Source organism: Pomacea canaliculata, linkage group LG10, assembly GCF_003073045.1.
Source record: "Pomacea canaliculata isolate SZHN2017 linkage group LG10, ASM307304v1, whole genome shotgun sequence".
Taxonomy (NCBI): Eukaryota; Metazoa; Mollusca; class Gastropoda; order Architaenioglossa; family Ampullariidae; genus Pomacea; species Pomacea canaliculata.
Window position 1 is genome coordinate 3,119,512 of NC_037599.1, and position 24,929 is coordinate 3,144,440.

The following is a 24,929-nucleotide window of genomic DNA, read 5'->3' on the forward strand; positions in this document are numbered from 1 at the left end:
TCGACTTAAAGCTAAATTTTACTAAGACCACCATTGGAATGTTGAGCTGCCCCTCTTTCACAACGGTTGTAAATGCATTAATGCTCAGGACACCAGAATCATGCTAACTTTATTTTCAGGAGCTTAATTTTTAGGTGTTTTAGTCATTCAAGGCGCTTATCCCAAGACACATTACACCACGTTTAATTTCATTATCAGATGTCAGTTACACTGAACAAAGTAGAAAGTAATGAACTGAATCCACTAATATCTGCTTGAAAAAAGGTTGACAGGGATGTGGACATTGCAGTATGAGTATTTACTCACATCGTGTGACCCGAAGAAGCTCTCTGGCCGAGAAAACCCCAGTAGCCATGATGCTGTCATTACCAGAAACCCCTGAGTGGATGTTGCCTGGAACTGCACCACAACCACATTATGACAATTACCTTGCCTTCAGGGACGAGCCCAAAACCTATCCCGCAATAAAGTCCCTAAAGGCATATTGTCCTAGGAATCTTTTGGTGGAAGAGTCAAGTCAGGGCTGGGAATGTCAGTTGGCATCCTGCATTAAGTATCCACATGGCTGCCATTTTAGACTAGCAAGCATGGGCCAAGAACGATAACTCTGACAAGGTCTATTTTTGTGTGTGCTGCTATACATCTTGCACTTTTCCATCACTCCACAGCCCCTGTCTGAAGCTATTAATAAGGAAAAGCACAGGAACAAGCTAAAATAGATTATGTCATAAAAGCAGCTTTATATCCGTTTTGCTTGCATTCTGATAGTGCTCTGTGGTGTCTTGCTTCAGTACATGAAAGTACACATATTTCCTGGCCAAAATAAATAAATGATATAAGTTGCAGCTGAACTCTAATCTAATGTAGTTCTTTGCACCTGAGTTATGCAATTGTCTTTAACCTTACCTTCGAATGCAAGTTTTATTCTTATTTAAAGCGTTGTTTTAAAAGAAATAGCTACACTTTAATAGCTCAAAATGACCTATATCAATATCAATGTGAAATGAAAAAAAAAAAGGAGAACAAAGATTTAGAGAATTAAAGCTTTTTCTTCACTTATTGTGCTGTTTCTAATAGAATAAGCAGTTTTACTGCAGAAATGCAATTGTTTCTACAACAATAACAATTATTATGTGGCAGCAAAGAGAAATAAATGGTATATCATTACACATATTTATTCACTGTTTATTCAAAATAATTCTGAATGATCAGAATATAACTGTTGGACAAGATTTTTAAAAGATCTCAGAAGGCCTAGTCCGAAGATTAACATGTTATAAAATGTGGACTGCTGTAAAATTAACCCAACTGACATTGCACAGACTGCAGAAATGAACTACGACATTGTGAAACAGAAAAGATGCACTAATTATTGAAACAAGCAAGGATAATTAATAAGCACAATCTTTACAAGCAGGTCAAGCTGAAATAGCGCAAAAAATCTGGCAGTAAGCTGGCTAAGCATTAATGCTTACTCCAGGAACTATACTATTGCTCACACACACAAGTATTCATGTTCCCTAAATAACCTACTCCTTGCCTCCTCATGAACTGTAACATGATCACACACACTGAGTATTCATGTTCCCTTGACTGCCTACTCCTGCCTCCTCAAAACCAGAAGGCAGTGTTACTTGTTCGAAAGTTTGTTCTCCAAATTTCAAGCCACTGCATACCCAAGCCAACCCTTTAAACAATTCACAAAATGGTAGCCATGGAATGAAGGGTACTGTTAAGTCCTACCTCAAATAGGGGACTGCTGGGAGTACAGATTTTTCCCCCCTCAACAGATTATCACTTATCCCTGAGACAGGCGGGTACCTACAGCCCTTGCCATGGGCTCATCAAACTAGCTGAGTAATGAGATACCCAGACTGCTACAGCATCTCTGACCTGTTGATGCAAGCTCCACATCTAGCAGTAGGAGGGGTAGCAGCCTCTCAGTTTCCATAAGCCCAAAGAAATCTGCCCTTATCTTTTCACACTGTTTTTTAATATGTGAGTAGGTTTTTGAATTTTCACCTATCTGTATATATGATGAAATGACAGAATAAAGTCACCTATTACTCATTCCCACATATCGCTACTAAGTCTTTTAATATGCAAGAAAGTAAACAACAGCATCAATCAAATAAATGGCTTAAGTCTATTTGCAAGCACTATACAAGAAAGCAGCAGCACTATGCAAATAAATGTCTTTCAGTCACTGAAAAATTCAGTGTAGTCATTTATCCTTTGACTGGGACAAATTCAAACATCTAGCCACACTCAGAGCAAAATCATAATTTGGTTTACTAATTTGTGTATACAAGTGTGCAGTTTTTAAACGGTGAAATAACTGTAAAAAGCCAAACAAAAGGAGTTACATGTGACTCAAACTTACCCTTGATATCAGGGTCACCATTCATAGGCAAGTCTGCATAATCCACTCTGGGATCAGGCACTAGAAAGAAAACAAAAGAAAAAGAGCTATTCAAGTACTGAACAATTTACACTATAGCCTGCAAAAAAAAACCACGTCTCAATTCACTTAAGCTCTAGCAATGACTAGCCCACCAGCCCTAACAATTCCTCCCTCACAACACAAATATTCACACTGCATGTGATCACATCCCTAGCGACACTCCCGCCTCTCAGAACAGCCAGTCTGGCTCTTCTGTAGTTAGGGAAGTTTGAAGAAGGAGAGAAGGGGGTTAACAAAATCTACTAGGTATCAGGTCTTGGAGAACATTCAGCTAATCTTAAAGTTGTTAAAAGATGGTTAAAGGTTGTTGCTAAAACACATCAACAAGGTTAGCTGGATAGAAGATGGGGTCAAGGTGAACAAAATAAGATGCCATTTCAGCAGGTTCAGCTGCACCCCTCTGATGATGCAGTACCATCCTTGGGTAGTGCTACACTACCCAGTTCTAAAAAGCAAACCTAGCTATGTATTATACATCAAACCAGTGTGAAGCTCCAAACAAAACTGCCTTTTACTAAAGCCAAAGCTGCAGTGTTGATAAATGTGAAACCTGTTTGTCAAAACCTTGTGAAAAAGATGGTGGCAGCATTGCTAAACAAAATAATTCTCATGAAGCTGGTTTGGAGCAGGCCAGGACAGGGAATAGGAACTAATTATCTGAAATTAAAGTGACGCCCAAATCAATCACCCAGAAAGGGGGAAGGAAATGTAGACTTGGGCTATAGATCTGCAGACGCTGGGGCAGCCTGAGGCCATGCCCCTGGTGTGGCCTTGTCCAAGAGGAGTTCAATAGATTATGTTGAGATCAATTACAGGGCTACTACCATGTTCTCATTTCTCTCCCTTTGGCTTCTCTCTTCTCTGCCTCACCTTCCTCCCCTCTCCACTCTCCACTATCTCCTTTGCTACTCACTTTGAAACTGTTTAAACACCACTTTCATGCTGCAACTAAAGTATCTTTTCAACATACACTGATTGTTTAAAAAATCAGGAAGACCACCACCTATAATTATACTCAAGAACATATTCAAACACAGAAAAGTGTATGCACTAAGAAAACCTGGTGAATTTATCTAGACGTCTGTCAAGAAGAGTGCAGTAAGCCTCAAAGAGGTATTCAGTTCCTTCATCTAACATCCAGAACATGGCACTGGGCAAAGGTCTAACATCAAAAAGATTCATTTCTTTTGATTTTCATAAAATAAACATGTTCAGTCTGTGAGATTACAAGCCTTGACAAAAATGAGTGGAAATATGTATGGTGTCAACAGCAGAAACAAGCATCATGTAACTGTTTGTCTCTACATTAATGAGTGCTTTCTGTTTTCAATGCAGCTGTTAAAAGCATTCAAATGCTATAAATAAATGCATGGTTCTTAAATAAATAAATGCATGGTTCTTATGCTGCTGCTGTACTCACATAATCATCTTACAGAAAAGATGCAATACACAGCTGCAGCCTACTTAGTAATGGTCTAATGCATCCATAACTTTATATTTTATTATCAATGAAGGATCTGAAATCACAGTTAATGATGTGGTTAACAGGCCTTTTAAAAAATCAAATACTGGCCTCTTTTTATAAAAAAAATCAAAGCTCATGAAAAGTATTTCAAAACTTAAATAATTCTGCTTTGTTTGTCATCCAAAACATTTAGTTCTCTAATTCACCAGATGCCACAAACTGAATCAAGTCTCAGTTGATTTTCCATAAGGAGGTTAGCGCTCTTTCTCTCCAATACATTGAGTTGTAGGCCACAGTATATAGTCCTGGCATTTGGCTTATGACTCTTTCTCATCCACACACAGAAAACATGTGCATATGTGCACACAGATTTGTTAATGTACACACATCCACCTGCACACATGGTATCCATTTGTGATAATTTCTCATCAGCTGAGAGTCAGCTGGAACTGGTTGTAGACAGAGTGGGCATATCTTTATTGTTGTGATCTGTGCCAGTATTTCAACTGTTGTAGTGTCCTTAATTAGACATCAGATGTAAAGGTCTACAGCAAGCTAATGGTCTTTCAAATTCATTTTTCAAAGCAAATAAAAGGTCTGACTGCCATTTTTTGGACATAATATTTAGTCCAAGGGGCAGAAGTGTTATGAAATTATACTGATGGTAAGGTCTTGTGAAGGAAACATGTGAATGTAGCGATGAATTTTCAAAGGTATCTCTGAAAGCTATGTCAACCTGCAGCCATTGTTGAAAACACCCTTAAGAATGGCACAGGTAGCAAAAACTAGTTTTCTTGCTTATGAAAGTATTAAAGTTCAACCTCAAGCCAAGAGTCAGTTTCCTTTTTCCCATGCTTTATGCAAGATATATTCAGCAGCAAACGATCTCATAGATCACACCAGAGGGCACCAGCAGAATAACACATCACATTAGTGATAATGCTATTAACAGAGGCCATCACAGAGAGAATCCAACATGTAAGTAACTTCTACATTAACTTCAACCTGGACAAAGTGACTGTCCAACTCGGGTGTCACGTTTTTTATTACCTCCCCTACCACCACTGTCAAAGCTGTCGCAAGGATAGGAATCATTTTCCAATTTGATCATTTTTCACTTTCATCACCACTCACATATTTGAAGATTGATAGTGCCTCATTGATCCTCGATAGGATCATATCTGGAGATGAGAAAGATGTTGGTTCATTGGATGAAGATCATGTGTATGTGTGAGAGGGTATAGGTGTGTGTGTGTGTTAAATGTCGTTATATGGGTATATATATATATACACATTATGTTAATGTTTATATGTATAAATTATTTTTGTGAGCAAAAGAAAAATCTCTATGCCTGGTACAGACAATAAAGATTGATTAAATCCTTCTGTACCATACTATTCCACTGATCCATTCACCCATGTAGTTCTTCCTTACTCATTTTAGAAATTATATAATACCAGTGAACTTTCGCTGAACGCAGACTTCTCACTATTTTCAAGCTTTCTTTTCTAGATAATAAAATGGTAAAGCAGACTTTTGCCACTAAGAATTTAACCTTACTGGATTAATAAATATCGATTTCAACAGATGAAGATTGGCTGTAAAGGACAGAATGATTACACTGTATGCTTTAGTCATACAAAACATGTACACAAATTCTGACAGTACTGAGCTGAAAGCACTGATATCATATCCATCCTAATTTCTATCAGTTAGGATATGCAAACAAACAATAGGTTTTAATAATTTTATAATTGCCATGTTCTGTTCGCTGCAATTTCTACAATCCTTAGGTTGGTATAAGATGGCACATACATCTATCTAAAGGTATTATCTTCATACAAAGTAACCTATGAAGAAAACAACCTGCTTCAAATCTTAAAGACCCTTTCATTGTTTATAACATTTGTGTCAGCTATATGGTGCCTTTAGAACAGGTTAAAGGTCTAGTGAATGAATTTTGTTTTCTAATGACCAGATAAAGCTTATTGCAAGATTGTATTTTCCAAAATCTGCATGAATTCCCCCTTCCATTCTAAAGATGTAGGTTTACAGACATTATGCACAGAAAGTCACATACATCATGGGTATATTTATTATGGTACCTTTAATCAGGTGTCACTGAACCTCTTTCTGTGCTTCTAATGTTAGCAGGTGTGTATCAAGAATGGAAGGTAGAAATTAGGGTGGAGTGTTGAAACAGAATGTGGGAAATAGTATCTTGCATTGAGCTGTGTTAAGTCATTACACAGGAAACAAAAACCTACTAGACCTTCAAGACCACAGAAGAACAGGACTCACCATAGCTGTGAATAAAGTTGGCCAGGTAGAGATCCAGTTCCCGCACAGACACACTAATGTGATGTGGGTTCACACATAGGTTTGGGTGGACACAGCTACGGGCCTTCTCCAGGCGCTCACCGTCTGTGCTCTCCAAAGGGATGGCCTTGAAAAGAATGACCATGACCAGGTCCAGACGCCACACCTTGTCTGCCTGGCGTAGACAGTCAATGCGTCGCATTTTTCCCTTCTGGTCAGGGTTGCTGAGCACACACACTGGAGGACCCTTACCAGTGATGCTGAGCACAAAGTCTTCTCGACACTCTTGGGTGATGTCCTTGCGTAGTTTTGCTAAAAGCCGCGAGGCCCACTTCTGCTTTACCTCCGCCTTCTCATTCTACAGAGAAAGCACAGAATTTTCTTGAGAATTTATAAACAAATTCAGCATACAATAAATACAAATAGAGTAATTTCTAACTTATCATGTCTATAGATTTTTGAAAACTGCAACTTTAAAAAAACAATGTATAATGAGACCAGTTCTACCACAGGCTATAAAAGGCTAAGTATAAACAAACACTAAGTTCCTATGGTACATTTCTTGTTGGAAAAAAAAAACATCACCAAACTTCTAAATTAAGACCCAAAGCATCCTGGAAGAAACTGGAGCACCCTGAAAAAATCCAGGCAGATATGGGAAAGATAAGCAAACTCCACACAGGAGGTGCTCCTGGCGCAGCAAGGATCCCCCCAACCCATTCATCAACATTAAGTGAGGACTTACTGTAAGCATTTCTTTCTGTATCTCCACGGGAGAAGAGTATTCACCAACGTTTACATCAAATATAGTATGTGCACTTTAATTCTACACATCACATGTAACATTTGTTAGTTTGAAATTTACACACCTAATAGCTTCAAAAAAGTGTAAATAAATGAAAAATGCAACAAAGCAAATAAAAACAAATCAACTACTGGGTTATGGGCTCAAGCGAAAATCATATTTTCGAAAAAGATCAAACACTCTTTAAGCAAAGACTCAGGTTTCAATAGTCTTTAAACAAAACTATCCTCCAAGCTTCATGAAAAAAGATCTAATATTGTGTAACATCATCTCCAGAATTCAATCTTATTCTTATTAAGAATATTCCACATTAAAAAAACTGAACACAACGCATAATAGCAAATACCGTTAAGTGTGTGATACTGTTGCAAATTCATTCTAACAGCAGCATGATCACTGCCAATAAGGAACAAAAATGTCTTCCCACATTACAAATGTGGCTTTATATATTACAAGCCAACACATCAAGAAAATTCGAGAAATCTGCCAGCACTCTAGCAAATTCTCTCAACAAGGGTGCTTGTGTTTCATACACATACTAGCCAAGCTCTCCCAATTCTCTTTCCCATCGGACCATTTCCATGAAACAGTTCCCCTCTCCCTTCTCCCTTCTAAACAGAAACACATTAAAAGTATCAGGATACTGCCGCCTCAGTGCTGACTGCTGCCGCTATGGGCTTCCTGAGCAATGAGATAAGCCATGACAGAAAAAAACCAACAAAAAAAAAAAGAAGTAGAAGACAGCAGCACAATGGATCCAAGGCATGCTCGCTTAGTGCATCCTTCTGATCCTATCTGCCAGCAGAGGGTATTCCCTGTACACACATGCACTACACCCTGACCAAGCAGCTGGGAGCAGCTGGCCCGACACCACCATCACTTTCTATGCTTCTTTAGCATTCCTGAGGGCTGCCTCTTATTCCCACCTCACCTATCCTTGTATAATTGTTTAGTCTGCCTCCCTCGTGCAGTGCAACAGCAACTCACAAATGCCCAGACCTGCTTACAGAATAAAACTGTCTGCTTCTAAAATCTGAGTTTCAAGGCTGCAGCATTTCAAATCCTAAATTATTTTTGAAGGTTCCCTAGGCTCAAATGAGAATCTGGAGGTAAATGTATTACCCTAAGTAGTTTCAAGTAACAGGAAACTGTGTTAAGTTTAAGCCTATATATAAGTATCAAAATCTAACAAATTACTGCCTCTTTCTGCACTATGCACAGAATATGTCTCTCCTCCATCCCCCAGCCAAAAAAAAAAGTTTCATATTACTCATACATCCCATCACAGACATCAACTGATGACCTGAAGCATCAATCAACATGTAACATTTCCCACTGCATGTAATACACTCTCTGAACTCTGCACTGGCCTGATCCATAATTGCATTTCCCTCCCAACCCCAGCCAGAAAGATGACGAAAGAAAATTCAAACAAGTGATCATCATTAAAATATATCTTGCTGTTACCACCACTCTGTATCAAGCATTGAACAAGGGAGACAGGATATGTCTTCTACTTAGCAAGTGGCATCTGCTTACCTGTAATTCTTCTTTGACCCTGCGTTCTTCTTCCATGGACATGCGCTTCTCATGTTTCTTGAAATATTTGCGTTTGGCAGCCTGCAGGTTGAACCATGTGTAGGAGAAGGCCTTGACATGAGGCAGAAGTGCCTCGATAAATGGATGAAATTCATCCTGCAACATGCAGTGACACATGTGATAACCTGGTGAACTTGAGACTTACTTCAAACAGAACTGAAATGTTACACGTTCTATTTACAAGGAATAGGAAAGTGAGGGGGGGAGGGTTGTAAGATGTATTTGTTGGGACAAATGCCATTGCACAGATGGTTAGTTCTTAGTCTAGGCAGAAGTGTAAAAGACCTCATTGTTTCAGAAATGAACATTTATGTCAGATCTGCCTTCTAACAATTAGCTAGCATTTAAGTTCTCCATGTCAATTGTCAAATAAATAGAAAATAATATAAAAGACAAAATAATGACAGGACCCACTGCTTCAAATTCAGAATAGTTGCCTTACTCTTAGTAAGTCTGGTACTATACAAGCACCTAAAAATGAAGAATTGCCTGGTGCAATAGACTACAAGCCAGCATCTTCCTTTTGAAAAAAAAAGATCATTGCTGGCACAGCAACTTCCCCCCCAAATACTTGCATTTGAAGAACAAACACATACGTCTGCATGTTGCTCTGCTCTCAAGGCTTTTCTTTCACAGACTTATAAGTACAATAGATGACTTGAAATCACATCAGGTAAGTAAATCTAGAACTATCATATTAAAATAGCTGTTTACATGGACCAACACAAATATGTACTTGGCAAATGCTCTGGATAAACACATGAAAATCGGAAGGTAAATTCACTTCAATGAAGGGTAGAGAAAGGGGAAAAAATCAGCACATCAATGATACAACACTTCAGCATCACAAAACAGTTTAATTCCTCATTTCTTGGCAAAGGCAAAGAAATGTAAAAAACAAAAATACTGGAAGTACTTTAAAAATTAAAAATTTCTTTAAGTACACCGGAAAAAATACTGAAATTAAACCCACGCTTGTATAACATATGGAAGATCTGCTATGAAAGAGGACCAATGTTAAAAAATGCATTGATATTTAGTAAAAGATGAAAGATTTAAGATTTACAGTAAAGATCCCATAATAGTGATGCCACACTTGTAACCAATCAAAAGTTAAGATGTTCATAAAAAGTGTTTCTTAACTTTTGCCTTAAATTCAAAAACTGATTTGAATTTCCTTCTACATACAGAAACAGAAAATACTTATAAACATGAAACAGGAGATTTTGAGACAATGGTGTCTGTACCAACTGAACTGTCCAAAAGGTATTCAACCAACACATCTCCTCAGTGCTACTGACTAGTATTGTATGACAGGTGATCTCCTCTGGATGATTGGCAATAAGCTTAACTTAAATACTGACAAACTTGAAGTACACTGGTTCATCAATCTCTCTTGGTGACAGTGAGTTCATTGACAATGAAAAAGTTGAGATACTGTTCAAAACTTCTTTGAAATACCTTGGTGTCCATCTAGCCAAGCACTTTCTACACAACAACATGTTAGTTCCATGTGCCATGCAGCTTTTCTAGAACTCCACAAAGACTGTGAGCATTTAGCAGCAACTCTAGGAAAGTATTAGTCTGTCTCTGCAATGAATACTTCATGACATGACTAGTGCTTACCTCATGGCCAAACCATCAACTCACTAAGTCCAAAAAGTGCCACGTGCCTTGTCTTCTAGAAATCAAAGCATGAGCATTTTACACCTTTGCTCAGTGAACTTCAACAACTGCCAGTGAAGTTTTATGTATAATACGAGATGGCAACTCTAGCTTTTCACCACTTCGAAGGAACACTTCCAAAATCTCTGTCCACCTACCATCCTCTTGGTGACTTCAATCCTCAAGAGAAAAGTTGCTGTCTCTAGTATGAATTTAAAATCTTTTGATACATGTGCCTTTGTTGTCCCAGCTGTTTGGAACTAGTTTCCCTCAAAGCTGAGAAGTGCATTGTTAGAATTTAAACAGTGGCTATAGATGTGTCTGTTCCACGCTGTTTAGAATTCTGTTACCTAAGCAACAAATTTACTTCATGATAAAGGAACACAATGAAGAGATAAAATCACACATCCTAAGAGCAGAGACAAGGATGTGGTCACTGACAATTTGACTGTGTCTGATAAATGTATCAATCTGGTGAACTTCCTTACAGTATACTTTATAGCAGCTACACCATCCTATGACCAAATATTCAAAACAAGATGAATCACAAGGGCACCTGGAAATTTCAATTTTAGTCTTGTTAAAGTCCTCAAATGCATGATGTCAACCAGGTGAAGAGGCAGCACACACTGATAGCACAATATTAATAAACTAAATGACCTTCAACATGAACAGCAGTAAACCACTTGCCCAGAAATAGAGACTGAAGGTCCAGATTTTGCTTCTAACACATAATTTCTCTCTGTGTGACACTTGTTTAGACAGTAGCATACCCTAAAAACACAACAACCAACTGCTCAATAACTGAGAATAAAGAGAAGAACCCTTCTTTGTATAGGACTATTAAGTAATTTATGACAGTCCCTGTGGTTGCAACAAACTTTTATGTTCCCCTTAGCAAGCTGACATCCTACAATGATCATGGTGAATACAGAGTAGCAGATGTGTAGAATCTGGCTTTTTATCTGAGCCCACTTCTCTCTTTAAGATCTTTAAAATGTGTGGTAAGTGTAAGACACAGAACTAAGGACAACACATCCATAGTCATCTTTCGAATAAGTAAAAGAACTTTTCAGAAAGTGTAATTAAAAGCTTTCCTCAAGAGACACACATGGGCAACACACAATGCTTCATTTTATGTTAGCTGATGAGACTGACTAAAACCACCACACTGAATTCACCACAAATTTTTGAACTACTAAAATTTTGGCTTTCCTGAAGATGACTTCTACAGAGAGATGAAAAGTAAACAAATAAATATAGAAATAATATATATAAAAAGCTGCAAAACTATGAGGCATTCAAAATTAATAATTTAAAATCAACAAACAGAAAATTATTAAAGGTCAATAAAACAAATCTCAAAAACTAGCAAACTGAATAATCAACCAAAGGCAGCCCACTTCTGTAAAACTAAATGTCCAGAGACAGCTTCTGCCCAAATTCAGACCCACTGATACAAGCTGCAAAAGTAGTAGCCATAAAATAGGTGTCTTTCCTGGTTCCTGCAGACATACATGCAAATGGAATCTGAGTCTGACCTTATAAGTGGGGTGCCAGCTCAGAGTGACCATCTGCTGAGTACAAAAGACAACTGGGACAAGGCTGATGAAGATATCATTGTGGGTCAACAACATCAGGGGCTAGTTACCTCTTGTCTGTCTAGTTGTACAATCCCTCTTCCTGATCTCTTGCTCATCTGAGCTTGATAATATTGCTGTCATAAGTCACTACAATAATGTACCACAGTGTTGTTGGGTTACAGATTAACTGTTACTTCCCTCCAGTTACTCAAATGACCAGGCAAGAAGAGTCTTGACTAAACACTTTAACTTTCTAAAGTTTATAAGTCAATCTGTATGCGAACAGTGATCCCTTTCAATGTTACTCTTTCTTTTTCCAAGAGAAGGATATACTGCCAGCAAGGTTCAGCAAGAACAGAACAAAACGATTAAATTTCCAGAAGGTATAATTTTTTTTAAAAAGTTTAAACGGACTGGTATGAAGGAACACAGGTACTTTCCTAAAATGTCTTTGAAAGCCTGCTTCCATAAATAATGCATTTAATTCTATCACATAAAGTGCACTGTGCAAAATGCATGTTCACACTTCAATAAACTGCATTTTGATGTTCAGCTTCCTTGCATGACACTCCATTCCTCCATTAGCAAAGAAATACAGGCTGTTTCAAGACATAAGAAGGGTTCATCTTAAATTCTTCCATGACCTTTATTCATGCACATTTGTAAAGGCTTACAATTTCTGCATCAAGTTTTTTTTATAGTGAAATCAGCTTGCAAAGTGTCAACATTTAATGACATTTTAAAATGTGGATAATTTATTAACATTTGAAAACACCGAGCACAAGCAAAACTTCCAATTTAATGACAGAAAAATAAAGAAAACTGCTCAATGTTTTGTTAGTGAAAATGGACCATGTGGCAGAGACTTAAGCTAGCCTCTACTTATTTTCTGCCTAAAACAAAATTCAAATGCACTTAAGCACTCATTATCCCCAAACACTTGATCTAACATTTCAAAACCAAGCCACTAATGGTTCAACTCTGACCTTGCTTTGTGGTTTTCTTTTTATCTGATTCTTCTAAGCTGGTGTTCTTTCAGACCACATGCTGCTATTTCAATAGTGTAAACTTTCAATAGTAAACTTTCCTTGACAAACATAATTTTAATATTTATTAATGTTTACATTTTAGTATTTTAGCAATGTGGTGGAACCTTGACTATCATGTCTTCAATTAACCGTGCATTCGGTTATCCAGGATCACCTTAAATAAAAAAGAATGCTAGACATCACGAGACTGCCAAGATTTCACCGCCAAGAATTCCAACTACAGGAAAATACTTTACATGTGTCACAGCTTAAGTTTTCTTTCTTGAGCAGGAAGCGTTTTCAAATTTTAAAATCATTCTAACACTTCACAAACTCCAAATGATCATACGGATTTTTGATTATTTGGATGACGGGCGCCGGTCATTAAACTGGATAATTGCTGTTCAACTGTACTACTGGATCTGACACAAAGACAAGAATTACTAACACCCTATTTTATCTATCACGAATTACCTTTTCATTTTACATATTTTGACAGTTACAGGCAAATAAAAGTACAGCTAATAGGTAGTTCCCAATGAATGAGTAAATCACTTTGTAATGAGACTGGGGGAAGGGGGATTGTAAATGTAAATGTGTTTGCACTGCAATATTGATTCTGAAAGTTGAAGAGCTATAGCTTCAGCAGAGGACTGGCAGAGACAAGCTTGACAACTGCCAGTACAACGCTCCATAAAAAGAGAGAGTGTATTAGACCTTCAGGGAACTAAACCAGCCCATTCATTGTTCTTTCATTTCTTTAAATCACCGACTAAATTGACAAGTTAAGAAATGATGACTATTTTTATGACTAATCAAGACAATATTACCAATATGATACCAATGCCCTGCTAGTTTCTCATAAACTCTCGGCAGACGAACAATGCTCTAGCAGCAATATATCATGTACTTGCATGAAGTTATGCATACCAGTGACTGCCTCTGGAGATATGTCTGTGAGCTCAAGAAACTGTCTATCTACAGACCAGAGAAAACAATGCAAGAACCATCAACATCCATCTGAGCCTACTGGCTGGAATGCTATATATTCTTTCAAAAAGAAAGCACTTCAAAATAAATCATAATAACATAAAGTATTTGGGGACCACATACCCCAACACTGTAGCAAAACAATTAAGCTGTTCATTGAACATCTATGTGCCCTAGGGGAAAAGGCCACCATGAGAAATGTGTGTCCAAGATCAATAAATTCTCTCCTCATCTGAGACTACTAGTCTAGCAGTTGTCTTGGTGGGACTAGGATATATAAAACATGATAATCACTCCCTTGTTTGAGTGATCCACAAGCATTATGCACAATACAGTACTATCTTAAGTTATTTTAATTTTCCCTCAATTTGAATAAAATTTCAGCTCTTCCTTACTTTACAACTTTTTTTCTGTCCCCTTTTTGAACAGAAGAGTCTACAGTGGATATCACATTTGAATTTTCAGGTCTAGACAAAAATTCCCAAACAGCTGATTCAGAACATGATTCTGTACTCCCTGTGGCCTCCTCATTTACATGGACTACATACCGCAGGGTATTAAAAAAAATATTTTCTAAAGTTTCAGCTCCTTATATATCCATGCCATGCAAACCTTAAACTGTTGTTGTCTAATTGGGAAACAAAGTATAACACCTTATCATCAGGCAGTAATAGGTATGCAGATATGTTTACCCACCCCACTGCGTGACTTACAAAACTTGTACAAAATGTCTGTTTTCATTCTCCATTTTTCTACGGTCCTCAAAAAAACAATTCCTAAAGCCCTGACACACAAAAAAAATCATTTACAAAATTATAACGCTTAATGTCTCTTAATTTGTTTCTTTAAAAACTAGTGACTTGAAAAGTAAACTGTGGTACTGTCAAAACTATCATGTACCAACAGAGTTGGTGCAAAGTTGACTGCATGCAGCATGACAGCGACCCAGTGCCTACAAAGGTTCCGTGACTTAGTACTAGACACACCCTAAGAAATACTACCTCTCTTACTACCTTACTTTAAAAACAATTTTATTAGTAGCCACCACCCTCCACTGAACCCCAAAAAGTCCACTACAATGTAGTCTTACTCATGGAACCAGACCGACACCCTCCTTCCAACCCCTCAAACAATTCAGTAAAACTTGCCAGTCAGCTGTGCTGCAGCTGTCTGTAGCTAGATTCCTGTCCAACTCCCAATGGTAACTGAGCAACAAGTGGCAAAAGCTAAGGCTGTCTGCATATGGCTGCCAGAGACAAAAGGATTGACTCCTCCGTGCAGAAAGTTTTAGCAGTTTTGTAGGTCTATGTTTTCTGCCTACCCACTCTTCGCAAGTTGGTTTTATGCAATTCTGCATGGGCGGGCACACACACACACAAAGACATCAATGGCTTAAAGTAATATCACTTCTCAAACTAGGTATCATTCTCTTCATAGATGTAATGATGTTATCAACAAAACGACTTTAGCAGGACCAAATACCAGCCAGGAAAAGCAATGATGCTTCATCAAGCTTGCACTTTTCCCTAGAGATTTGCTCAGTTGCATAATTAAACTTCCACCTGACAGATGAAAGATACCTATGTCCAATTAGTGTTAACAGCACTTCCTAACAACCAAGTCTTCCAACTTTCCTGAGTTCTTCTTCCAAAGGAAAAGAGGGGAAGATAGAGAACTGATAACAACAGTTTAATACCAGAGACCTATACCACCCTGCTTTTGAGCTCATTTGTTCTAAATATTCTTCTTTTACACTCACTTCAGATACAAAATTTATTTCCCGTCGGCCTCAATACACCTTTACCTTTTAAGCAATTTTTCATCATGTGGAAGTTCAATACAAATGTTGAAAAACTGATTAAATCTGCAAAGGAAGTAAAGGCCCTTCTCCCATCCCTACCCCCAACACACACACAGTCTCTCTCAACACAAAGATTAGCATACATGCTTACAAGCAGTAAAGAACAGAGTACTACAAGTTGCACTTATGTCCAAAAAACTTCTGCAGCAGAAGCCGCCGCCTTACTTTTACCCAAAGCCAGGACCTAATCTTTAGGGCTGCCCTGCTGTCTGCAGAGCCACTGACCGCCTAACAATGCAGTAACTCCAACACCCTTGGAGCCATAATCAATACTCCTGATTAGGTCTGGCTTCTCTCTGTGTTGAGGTACAGAAAATAACTTGCAGTGGACACTTCAGTCCAGCTACAGCATTACCCACTTCCACGAAAAACTTTTGCTGTCTACAGCTATCGGTGGGTCAGCCAATAAATGGCCACAGAAGGCCAACAGAGTATAACTTGTGATCTGGGTCACAGCCTACTCCTGAGAATATTTTATTTCTTCTGATAATAATGAAATATTAAGTGGACTAATATGAGGCAGAATAAAATAAAAGGGGTGTTTGCATAAGGTTAAGGCTTAAATATTCTGAGCTTTTGACAAACACAATTTTCTGGAATGCAGAATATGAATATAAAGCATGTTTTGTAACCAGACCATAGCCTACTCTGAAAATGGGAAACAAAATTAAGTATGCTACAACCATGTAAACATCCGACTCAACACTTCCAAGATTTAAAAAAAAAAAAACTGTTATTTAGCCTTTATCTTTACTGTGTGAGGACATAGATTACAGCAACAACTTTACACTTCCAGGTTCTGTTCTCTATGACTGTATATTTTTCCCCATTTTTCTAGCCACTAGCACAGGGGTTGCACCTAATTTCAACATGCAACTTAGAAAAGACTAGTATGTTCTGTGCACTGGCACAAAGCAGAATCAGGTATAAGAAAAACTGATTAAGCATATTCTTGGTTTTTTTCCCCTTGAGTATATGAACCATGTACAACAAAAAAAGAAGTTGATTACTAATCAGTATGCTTTATAACAATAAAAACAATACCATATATGAAAGGGTGTTAAGCACAGATGCAAAACTGTCTTTCCCTTATATAATTTCATGGAACAAATTTCACCAACAAATCCTAAAAACAGTGTCTACATCATGTAGTTCTGGTTATGCCATTACTACAGATTCTGGGGTACCACTTACCTAAATGTTGACAATTCTTACAGAAACCCGAGCTGCTGAGTGGCATTAACAGTGTTTAATAACTTTTCATGCATATACTCTTCCAGAGGGACATTTTCCCCAAAACTTAATTAGCCTGTCACAATAAAAAATAAAAACCACTCCTAATTGCTGCTGCTATTACTAATAGCATTGCATTCAACCCTATCACAAATGACAGCTGTAAAGAAATACAACTTATTTCATTACCAAAACCATTTTTCTGTGCAACTGAATCATAAATTTCAGCCTCTGATAAAACAAACTACAGAAAAAAAAATTTCAACAGGAAAAACATTCAAGTTTCTTTACTCTGCCATTAAATTAGTAACTTTCTTTGGAAAACCAGGTCCATGTAATTACTTACTGTATGAACTGAATCTGTTCACTATAAGCACATGCTGAAACATACATAAATACATCCCTTTACCCGCACCAACAGACATCAGTTACACTGTTCTATTACCACTGGTTGTCATAGGGACCAGGGAAACCTAACAGAAATACTGTACATTTTCACTTTCATTTCTATTTGCATTTGCAAATGTGTTCTCCCACACTCCCACAGAAACACTTAAACACTCCCACAGAAAGTACAAACTGTGTATTCCACAATCATGTAGAATAAAGTGAGAATCTTGGTACTATTTAAAAATTAAAAGAGCATGGGTTTTGCAAACCAAAACATGCCTTGAAACCCCATTTATAATTAAATTCTTCGGTATCATATTTTCTTCCAAGCTGGATTGTTCAAGGCTCACTTAAAAGGATGCTTTCCCCCACATTCTCTGCTGGAATGACAGATACTCTAGTGAAGTACAGATCCCTGGTGCAGAGTACATGTATTTTCCTACTACAAAAGGCGATAACCATCAAATTTGTCAAAACTATCAATCAAGGCATCAGCGATAAGAAAGCATGTGAACTGAATGGATATATCGTGTTGGACAGATTATGAGATAAGCTACACAATGTAATGTTGCCTCTCAGAAAGACCTAATACAGGGAAGCAAATCTCAATTCTAATTCTACTGGACCTCTGAATGAAAGCAAGCAAATAACAAAAAAGTGATATTTAAAACCTGCTCCTGTGAATTTTTATCTTCTGTCTCTGATCACCTGCTGAGATAGTATCTAATACTAGCCCTTCTTTTCCTGTGCAAGGAAAAAAAATACACAATCGGATTTTTGTGCTTTTGGTTCTCTGTTTAAAGGACACCACTGATGATTTATACACAAAGTGAACTTAAAGAAATTTTACCTCATCTTTCAGTCCCAAAGTAAATTATGAGTTTTTAAGGTAAAGTAAATGCTATTGTTACTCAAGCCCTATCCTAACCCTGTCTTAATCCCCATAGCATAGTTTCTCCCGCAAATTGTGTTTGTACAAATATGACCAATACCTAAATTTTCTGACACAAAAATCCACATAAATTTCTTGAGTACTTTCTAAAAAAATATATTTGCCATGGGGGTTATTTAATAAACACACCCAAGGGATTCCTGTTGGCTGGCCCAGTTACTGAACTTAGTTCCCAGCTAACAACCAAGCAGAGTACAGAGTAAGGCAGATGCAAGCAAGGAAAGGGTTAAGTGGTTGTAAGGGCTGAACATACAAGCCTTTGTGTGTGTGTTAGAGAAAGTGAAAGAAAGAGTAAAATAAAGAGAGAGATTGTGTGTGTGTGCGCGCGAAGGGGTGAATGTTTTAGATCATGATCAGGAATCTGCTGGCTTTGTTGTTGGAGCCAGCAAAGACACCAGGCAAATTCAAACTGCCACACTAGCTCAGTCAACATGTCACCCTCTGCAGGGGTGAGGTCCTACCAGGCCTTGCTGTCATCAACTTTCTACAATCTATGCAACCAAAATAGCAGGTCTGAAAATTTACACAATGTAAAATATAAATCATACCTGTAAACAAGCTGGTTGTTTTAAGTAACCTCTTCCTCTGCTTTCTGATAAACATCCAGGAACAAAATTATCTTTGAGCTTTTGTCGGACACAAGCTTAGATCCACAAGTTAAAAAAAAAGATACTTCTCAAACCAAACTACACTTTCACAAAATGAGATGGAAAAAGTTCATTTGTTTAAGTGCCATCAAGAAAACTGTTGCATAATTTACAAGTCTTAAAGGTCTAGTGCGGTGCATTTGCTTTCTAATTATTAGATAATGCTCTGTGCAAAGATATTTTCAAGACTCACCTATTCTGTTCTCAAGCCAAATAGCTACAGACATCACCATGCACAGAAAGAGGTGAAAATCATGATGTTACACTTGGACCAAAGTGTACCCAATGAACACATGGTCCTGGATCTCAGACTGGCTGAAGCTCTCAAAACATACAGATATCTATGTCCAATGCTGACATTTGTGTTTTGAATTTTCATGTTTGTTTTGTCTTTTCCTGCATGGTGATGTCTTCGGGTGTGTACCTTGACAAATGGAAGAGGGAGAGATGGGTATTTGCCTAGAAATAGGGAAATAGTCTCTCACGCTGACATTTAACCAATCACTAGAACAAAAGTTTGAGTCGCACTAGACCTGCGGTGGACTTCATAATATTTCATCCATGAAAGTGTCCATAAGTAGGGATGGATTACCCATTTGTAAAATTACTTTCATCATTGGAAATGGTGCACATATATTTATGCAGCCCACTAAATAATCCTCTAAAAATATTAATATCCATTACACATATAGTTTTATGTGCAGATTTTTGAAAGTTTACCGATTTTAAACACTTACACTTAAAAATCTCTATGTCATGTTGGGTAAATGTTCCTGAACTTTTGGTCAAAACTTAGGACTCTACAACATCGACTAAATCATCTACTCCTGCTATTAACAAAAAAAAACTTGCCCTATGCCAGTTTTAATTCAGTACTTTTAAAAAAGTTGGAAATGGAAGTTCAGAAGCAAGCAAAACAAAACTGGTAGCCCACATTAATGAATTCTACTTTATATGGAAAACCAACTGAAACAAACATAGGTTTTAAAAAAAGGCATCTGCAAGACCTAAGCTCACAGAACAGAATACAAATTCTAGTCACCGTCTTTTGAATGAGGTATCATTATTGAAATACTATATCAGTGCAAGTTTATTCACATTAATATGGATAAACATATTAAGTACCATCACACAAATTTAGGTTGCTAAAAATCAGCATTTTTTTTTAAAGTTCCCTTGAAAGTATGAGAAAATATAAGAAAAACAAAACAAAAATTCAGCCTTCATCTCTAGAAGATTTTTGAGATATTGTTGTTTGAAGCTAGTGATTTGCATCACAATGACAACTATGCAGGAACATGTTGGAAGCTCTCAAATACAGCATCTAGAAAACTTAAGTCCTGAAGTACCAATAATGACTTTCTGCTCAAGTGACTGAAAAACTAATTTGCGGAAAGACATACTGACAAAGAACATCAAAATTTGAAAAAAAAAAACCTCAAAGTTTCACTCTTGATCATTTTGCATAAAGCCACAATATTTTAAATACTCCATTTCAAAGACTATATTAATAAATAGACCTAAAACATTTATTTCAAAGATAACGCTGTGTAGTACTCTCTAATTTCTTCTACAAACCTGTACGACATTTACTGTGAGACATAAAACTTGAAATATTAACCCCCCCAACCCCCGAAAAAAAGGGGTGAAAGAAAGAGAAATTTCAAGGTAATGAACTTTAAAACAGCTGCAATTTCTTATCTACTAGACAGATTTTGTTCAATTTGGAACACTGATTAATAACACAGATATATTTCTATCTATATTAACAGTGTTGATTAATTTTACATGAAAGACATTAATCTGCACATTTACTTTTGTAGCTTTCATATTTTTGATGAAGTTCATGTTTCTAAGCTACTCTCCAAATAAGACCATTGTTGAACACTGGAGCACTAGTGAAGTCCCATGCAAATACATTATCTACAATATCTTTATTAGGCTTTAAAGGCCATGTATGTCTTATTTTCCAGAGCACTTTTCCTACAAAATATAATAGATGCTTCATCTTTATTTATAATGTTCCAAAGTTGAAAGTGTCACCAAAATAATCTGCAACATATTATGTCACATATTATGGATGATGGTGTTGGAGGAAGGCTGAAAACAAAACTAAGAACATTGGTAGTCAGGGGATTTTTTGCTATCTGGCTGAATTTTTTTTTTTACATGTTGCCAAGTTCATCCTTTCACTGGATGAAGAGGACAAGATCTGTATTTATGGCAGAAAAAATGAATTTAACACACTGAATACTTTCACCTAAAAAAGGTCACAGGTGTAAGTGCACCAATACTTCTAAATGACAGCCATATATCAAAAGGTGACACAGAAAAACCTGTCTGGCAACCTGGTGCCACAACCAAGCATCTTATCACATCATAGATGATATGTCAGAACTACATTCCAAGAAAGATTTTTCACTACAATGAGACCAAATAACAAGCTGCATATGCTGTTGTACCAACTTTATTATTCCCAGCACCTGATGGCCAGATCAAAACTTTTGTACCACAGACCAGGAGCTCAGAACAGTAGGTTACAAAAAGTTAGCAGCACTGACAACAGCTAAACACATGGTGGAGAAATTAGGGGCTGGTATTTTATACTGAGCTATCAAATAAGGCTACAACACAGAAAACCAGGCAGTACTGTAAATAAATTCTACATGGAGGGAAAGACCACCCTGCCCAAGATCAGGTATGAACCCTGTCATCACAGGAGTGGTGACAAGGGCTAAACAGTTGCACCAATGGACCACCCGCACCTTTATAAGGATACCCTCAGCATCACAAGAGTTGCAATCATGGTTATGTTTGCAGCTAAATTTGCTAACTAGGGGAAAAATGACCTGTAGTGTACAAAAAATAAACTGGAGATGAGATTTTGTAACACGGGAACATAGAAGAAACTAGCTTGACTGCAGCACTTAATGGTAGCTGTTTCTTGTTCTATCCCATAAAGATCTGGTTAGCAAATCCTTGTTTGCATGCCTCTAGAAGTCTGTATATGTATGTGTCTAAATAGACAGAACTACAAAACCATATGTGGCCAAGCAGATAAAAAATACAAGGCCAAGTGGAAATAAAAGACTGTAGTCTTAGTATTATTAACAAAAGTATGCTCTCTGAGACCATCCTGAATTGTGACTAAATAAGCATATGCACCATCAAGTCTTGCGCTCAATTTGTGAGTTAAAGCAACCCTATTTGGATTGTTGTCACTACTCCTACAATAGTACTCCAGCAGTTACAAAAGTTGTACAGGTATGAGCCTCACTCACACCATCACCTACCAAAAAAGCTTAGATGTTGTGAAGGTTGTATTTGCTAATTTATATGTATTTTATGAACTGCCTAAATCAATGATGCTAGAGCTTAAAGACAGAAGATATCTGCTCTAGCCTTGATTAAGGATTTTAGATTCGTCCTGAAAATGAGCAGAATGAACTTTACTACACCAACTAAACCTCAAGAAGATGTAGCATTTGTAACTGCATCTATGCATTTACCACAGATTTATTTAAACAAGACACTTATAAAAGAACTGTACAGTTTGAATGTAATCATGTATTCTCCATAAATCATTTCTCCCTTTTACTTGTATAAAAAATGTTATGAAACCATTAAAGATCTACACATAAGTTCATCATGTTTATTAGTGCCGGAACGTAATGTGGTAAAACAAAAATCAGATTGTATTAAAAATTTTGGTCACCCAAGCAACAAATGCTAACATTTTTCCTAAAACTAAAAAGGATTCTCTCACTCTTTACGTAGAGCAATAACAACAATATTGTTGTGCAGGTGTGCTTTTTCCTTAACTTTCTGGCCAAACAGTACATTATCTTCATCTTACGGTTTTATCACCTCTCTGGTCTAGAGCCTAGAGGCGTGAGGGAAATGTGGAAAATGCCAACCCAGCTCTTTTCTGCCATTGCTATCTTGATTAGGTTTGGGATACGCTGGTTGTCGTATAGTGTGTACTATGGTGCTAAACATCCACTACGTGAGCGGCTTGAATGTGTGAAGTGTGGAATTACTGGTATCCTCTTTGGTTCAACTATGAGCTACCAGTCAGCTTAGTCCTACTCTCTAAAGGGATTATAGCACACATTTCCCAAGTCACGATACCTTGTATAAAGAACGGCAACAGCTTTGCAACTATTGTAGGTTAGTGTACCAACAGGTTAACCCGACGAACGATGACTTTTAGTACAGTTAAATACCCTTGAAATACCCTATGATAAGTAAGATATGCATAATCCAAGGTGTTCCGGCAGTCCTTTGAAACCCATGAGCACCAAGTCTGTCAAACCATGCGTATTATCCTCAGGAGAAATGGGGAGGGGCACAAATCGTGTCTGACTTTGGTAATAACTAAAGCCAAATAACCTCAACTTTTAAAGGAAATGTTTTCACAAATTTACCATGAGAATATGTCTGTGAGTCGTGTGTAGGTGAAGACGGATCAGGGAATTCCTCGACATCCATGTTCCTTGTCGAAAGCACACAGACACATGAATCCACAGACAGCGCAAAAGTCACAACGACGTGCGGGACGATTTCGAACTTTTGCTTTCTGCGGGATTACGCATAACAAAATGCAAGCGTTCACGAAAAGTACTTCGAGCTTGTACTACGTAGTTCCCAGCAAATTAAGCACAGCACTCCACCAAAGAAGTCGAAAGCACCAATTCAGCTTGTCCGAGTGTGTGTGTGTATCATGTCTATTTGAAGAAGCACGTCATAACATGATTCCGAGCAAGGCAGCCATCTTGAAAAATAGTCCGCAAAAGAAGAGGCAATTCCTCTCTCAATACGATGAATTCTAACAACTTTATAAACTATGCACTTGATATGAATTTTACTTCAAGAAATCTGGAAGATTATGCATAATCGAACGTCCACATACTAAACCGAAACACTACACTGCGCGAGCACCTCGCGGGCCGATAAGTGTAGGAAACTTACCATAGTCATTTTCAGCTGCGCTATCCATTTAGCTGCAGTGGCAAGCTCTCCTTCATGTTCATCGATTAGAAAATAACCTTAAGTTTGAAAGAATCACACGGTGCTTCACCCCAGGAAATGCCAAACGTTAATTCGAAACTGGGCCAGCTATTTACACCTCCACGTTCCCCGATTGCAGCCTTCCTGTGTTTTAAGAGAAGGAGGTATTGTTGTTGTCAATTTCCATTTTTGGAAAATGTGCATATCAATGTCGCGCCGTTAGCCAATCAGATACAAGCAAGTGTGGCCAAGCACCTATGATTGACAGTCGTGCGGAGACTTTTCTCTTTTATTATCTACATCATTTACTTACAGTATAGTATAGGAGATTGTATTTTTGACACAGTTCAAGGCAAGGAATGTCAAAGACTTGATAGATGGATAAAAATATTGATTGTTGAACTTTTGAAAGATAACTTAATTGGCATGGCTTACCTGGTGTAGATAGCACCGCCTACATATGAGTATTCATTGACAGTGGGAAAGGCGGCATCAGCTGATGTGATTCACATCACAACCAAAGGATGACAGCCAAACCTTCAAATTTCCGAAAAGCGAGTGCATTTATGTAGTACCCGTATATTAAGAGTAAATAAAGTGTTGTCGGCGAATATATGAGCTTTTCGTTGATATGGCCTTTCTGTTGGCATTACATATATATAGTCACTTATATATACATCCCCCTCCAATATACAGTGTATATAATTACACCCACACATAGAATTTCTTTTTCCAGAAGCCAATTTAATTTTCATATATTTTTGCTGCATATATGGCAACATTTATTTTTGTAATGCACATAAAAGAATCTAGACAATAAATTATTGAAAATAGTTTTAGCTTTAGCCAATCAAGCACTCGAGTTAAAATATTTCGATCCCGTTGCATATATAAATTAAATTTTTTATGATGGGTTG

At 37.4% G+C, this 24,929-nt stretch overlaps 1 protein-coding gene across 7 annotated transcripts in view; it reads right to left on the reverse strand.

Annotated features, from left to right (window-relative positions):
• LOC112574277 (nuclear factor 1 X-type-like) overlaps positions 1 to 24,929 on the reverse strand; it is a 96,052-nt gene that overhangs the window by 20,296 nt on the left and 50,827 nt on the right. For 4 of the 7 annotated variants that reach the window (XM_025255245.1, XM_025255250.1, XM_025255244.1 and 1 more), the window contains exons 2-5: positions 8,594 to 8,749; positions 6,232 to 6,607; positions 2,384 to 2,443; positions 307 to 399 (exon numbers count right to left, since the gene is read on the reverse strand). In XM_025255245.1, coding sequence (XP_025111030.1) covers positions 307 to 399; positions 2,384 to 2,443; positions 6,232 to 6,607; positions 8,594 to 8,749 — 685 coding nt within the window. Of the gene's footprint in view, positions 1 to 306; positions 400 to 2,383; positions 2,444 to 6,231; positions 6,608 to 8,593; positions 8,750 to 23,429; positions 24,193 to 24,929 lie in introns of those variants that run through there. The other 3 variants (XM_025255248.1, XM_025255246.1, XM_025255247.1) reach the window with 3 other exon arrangements.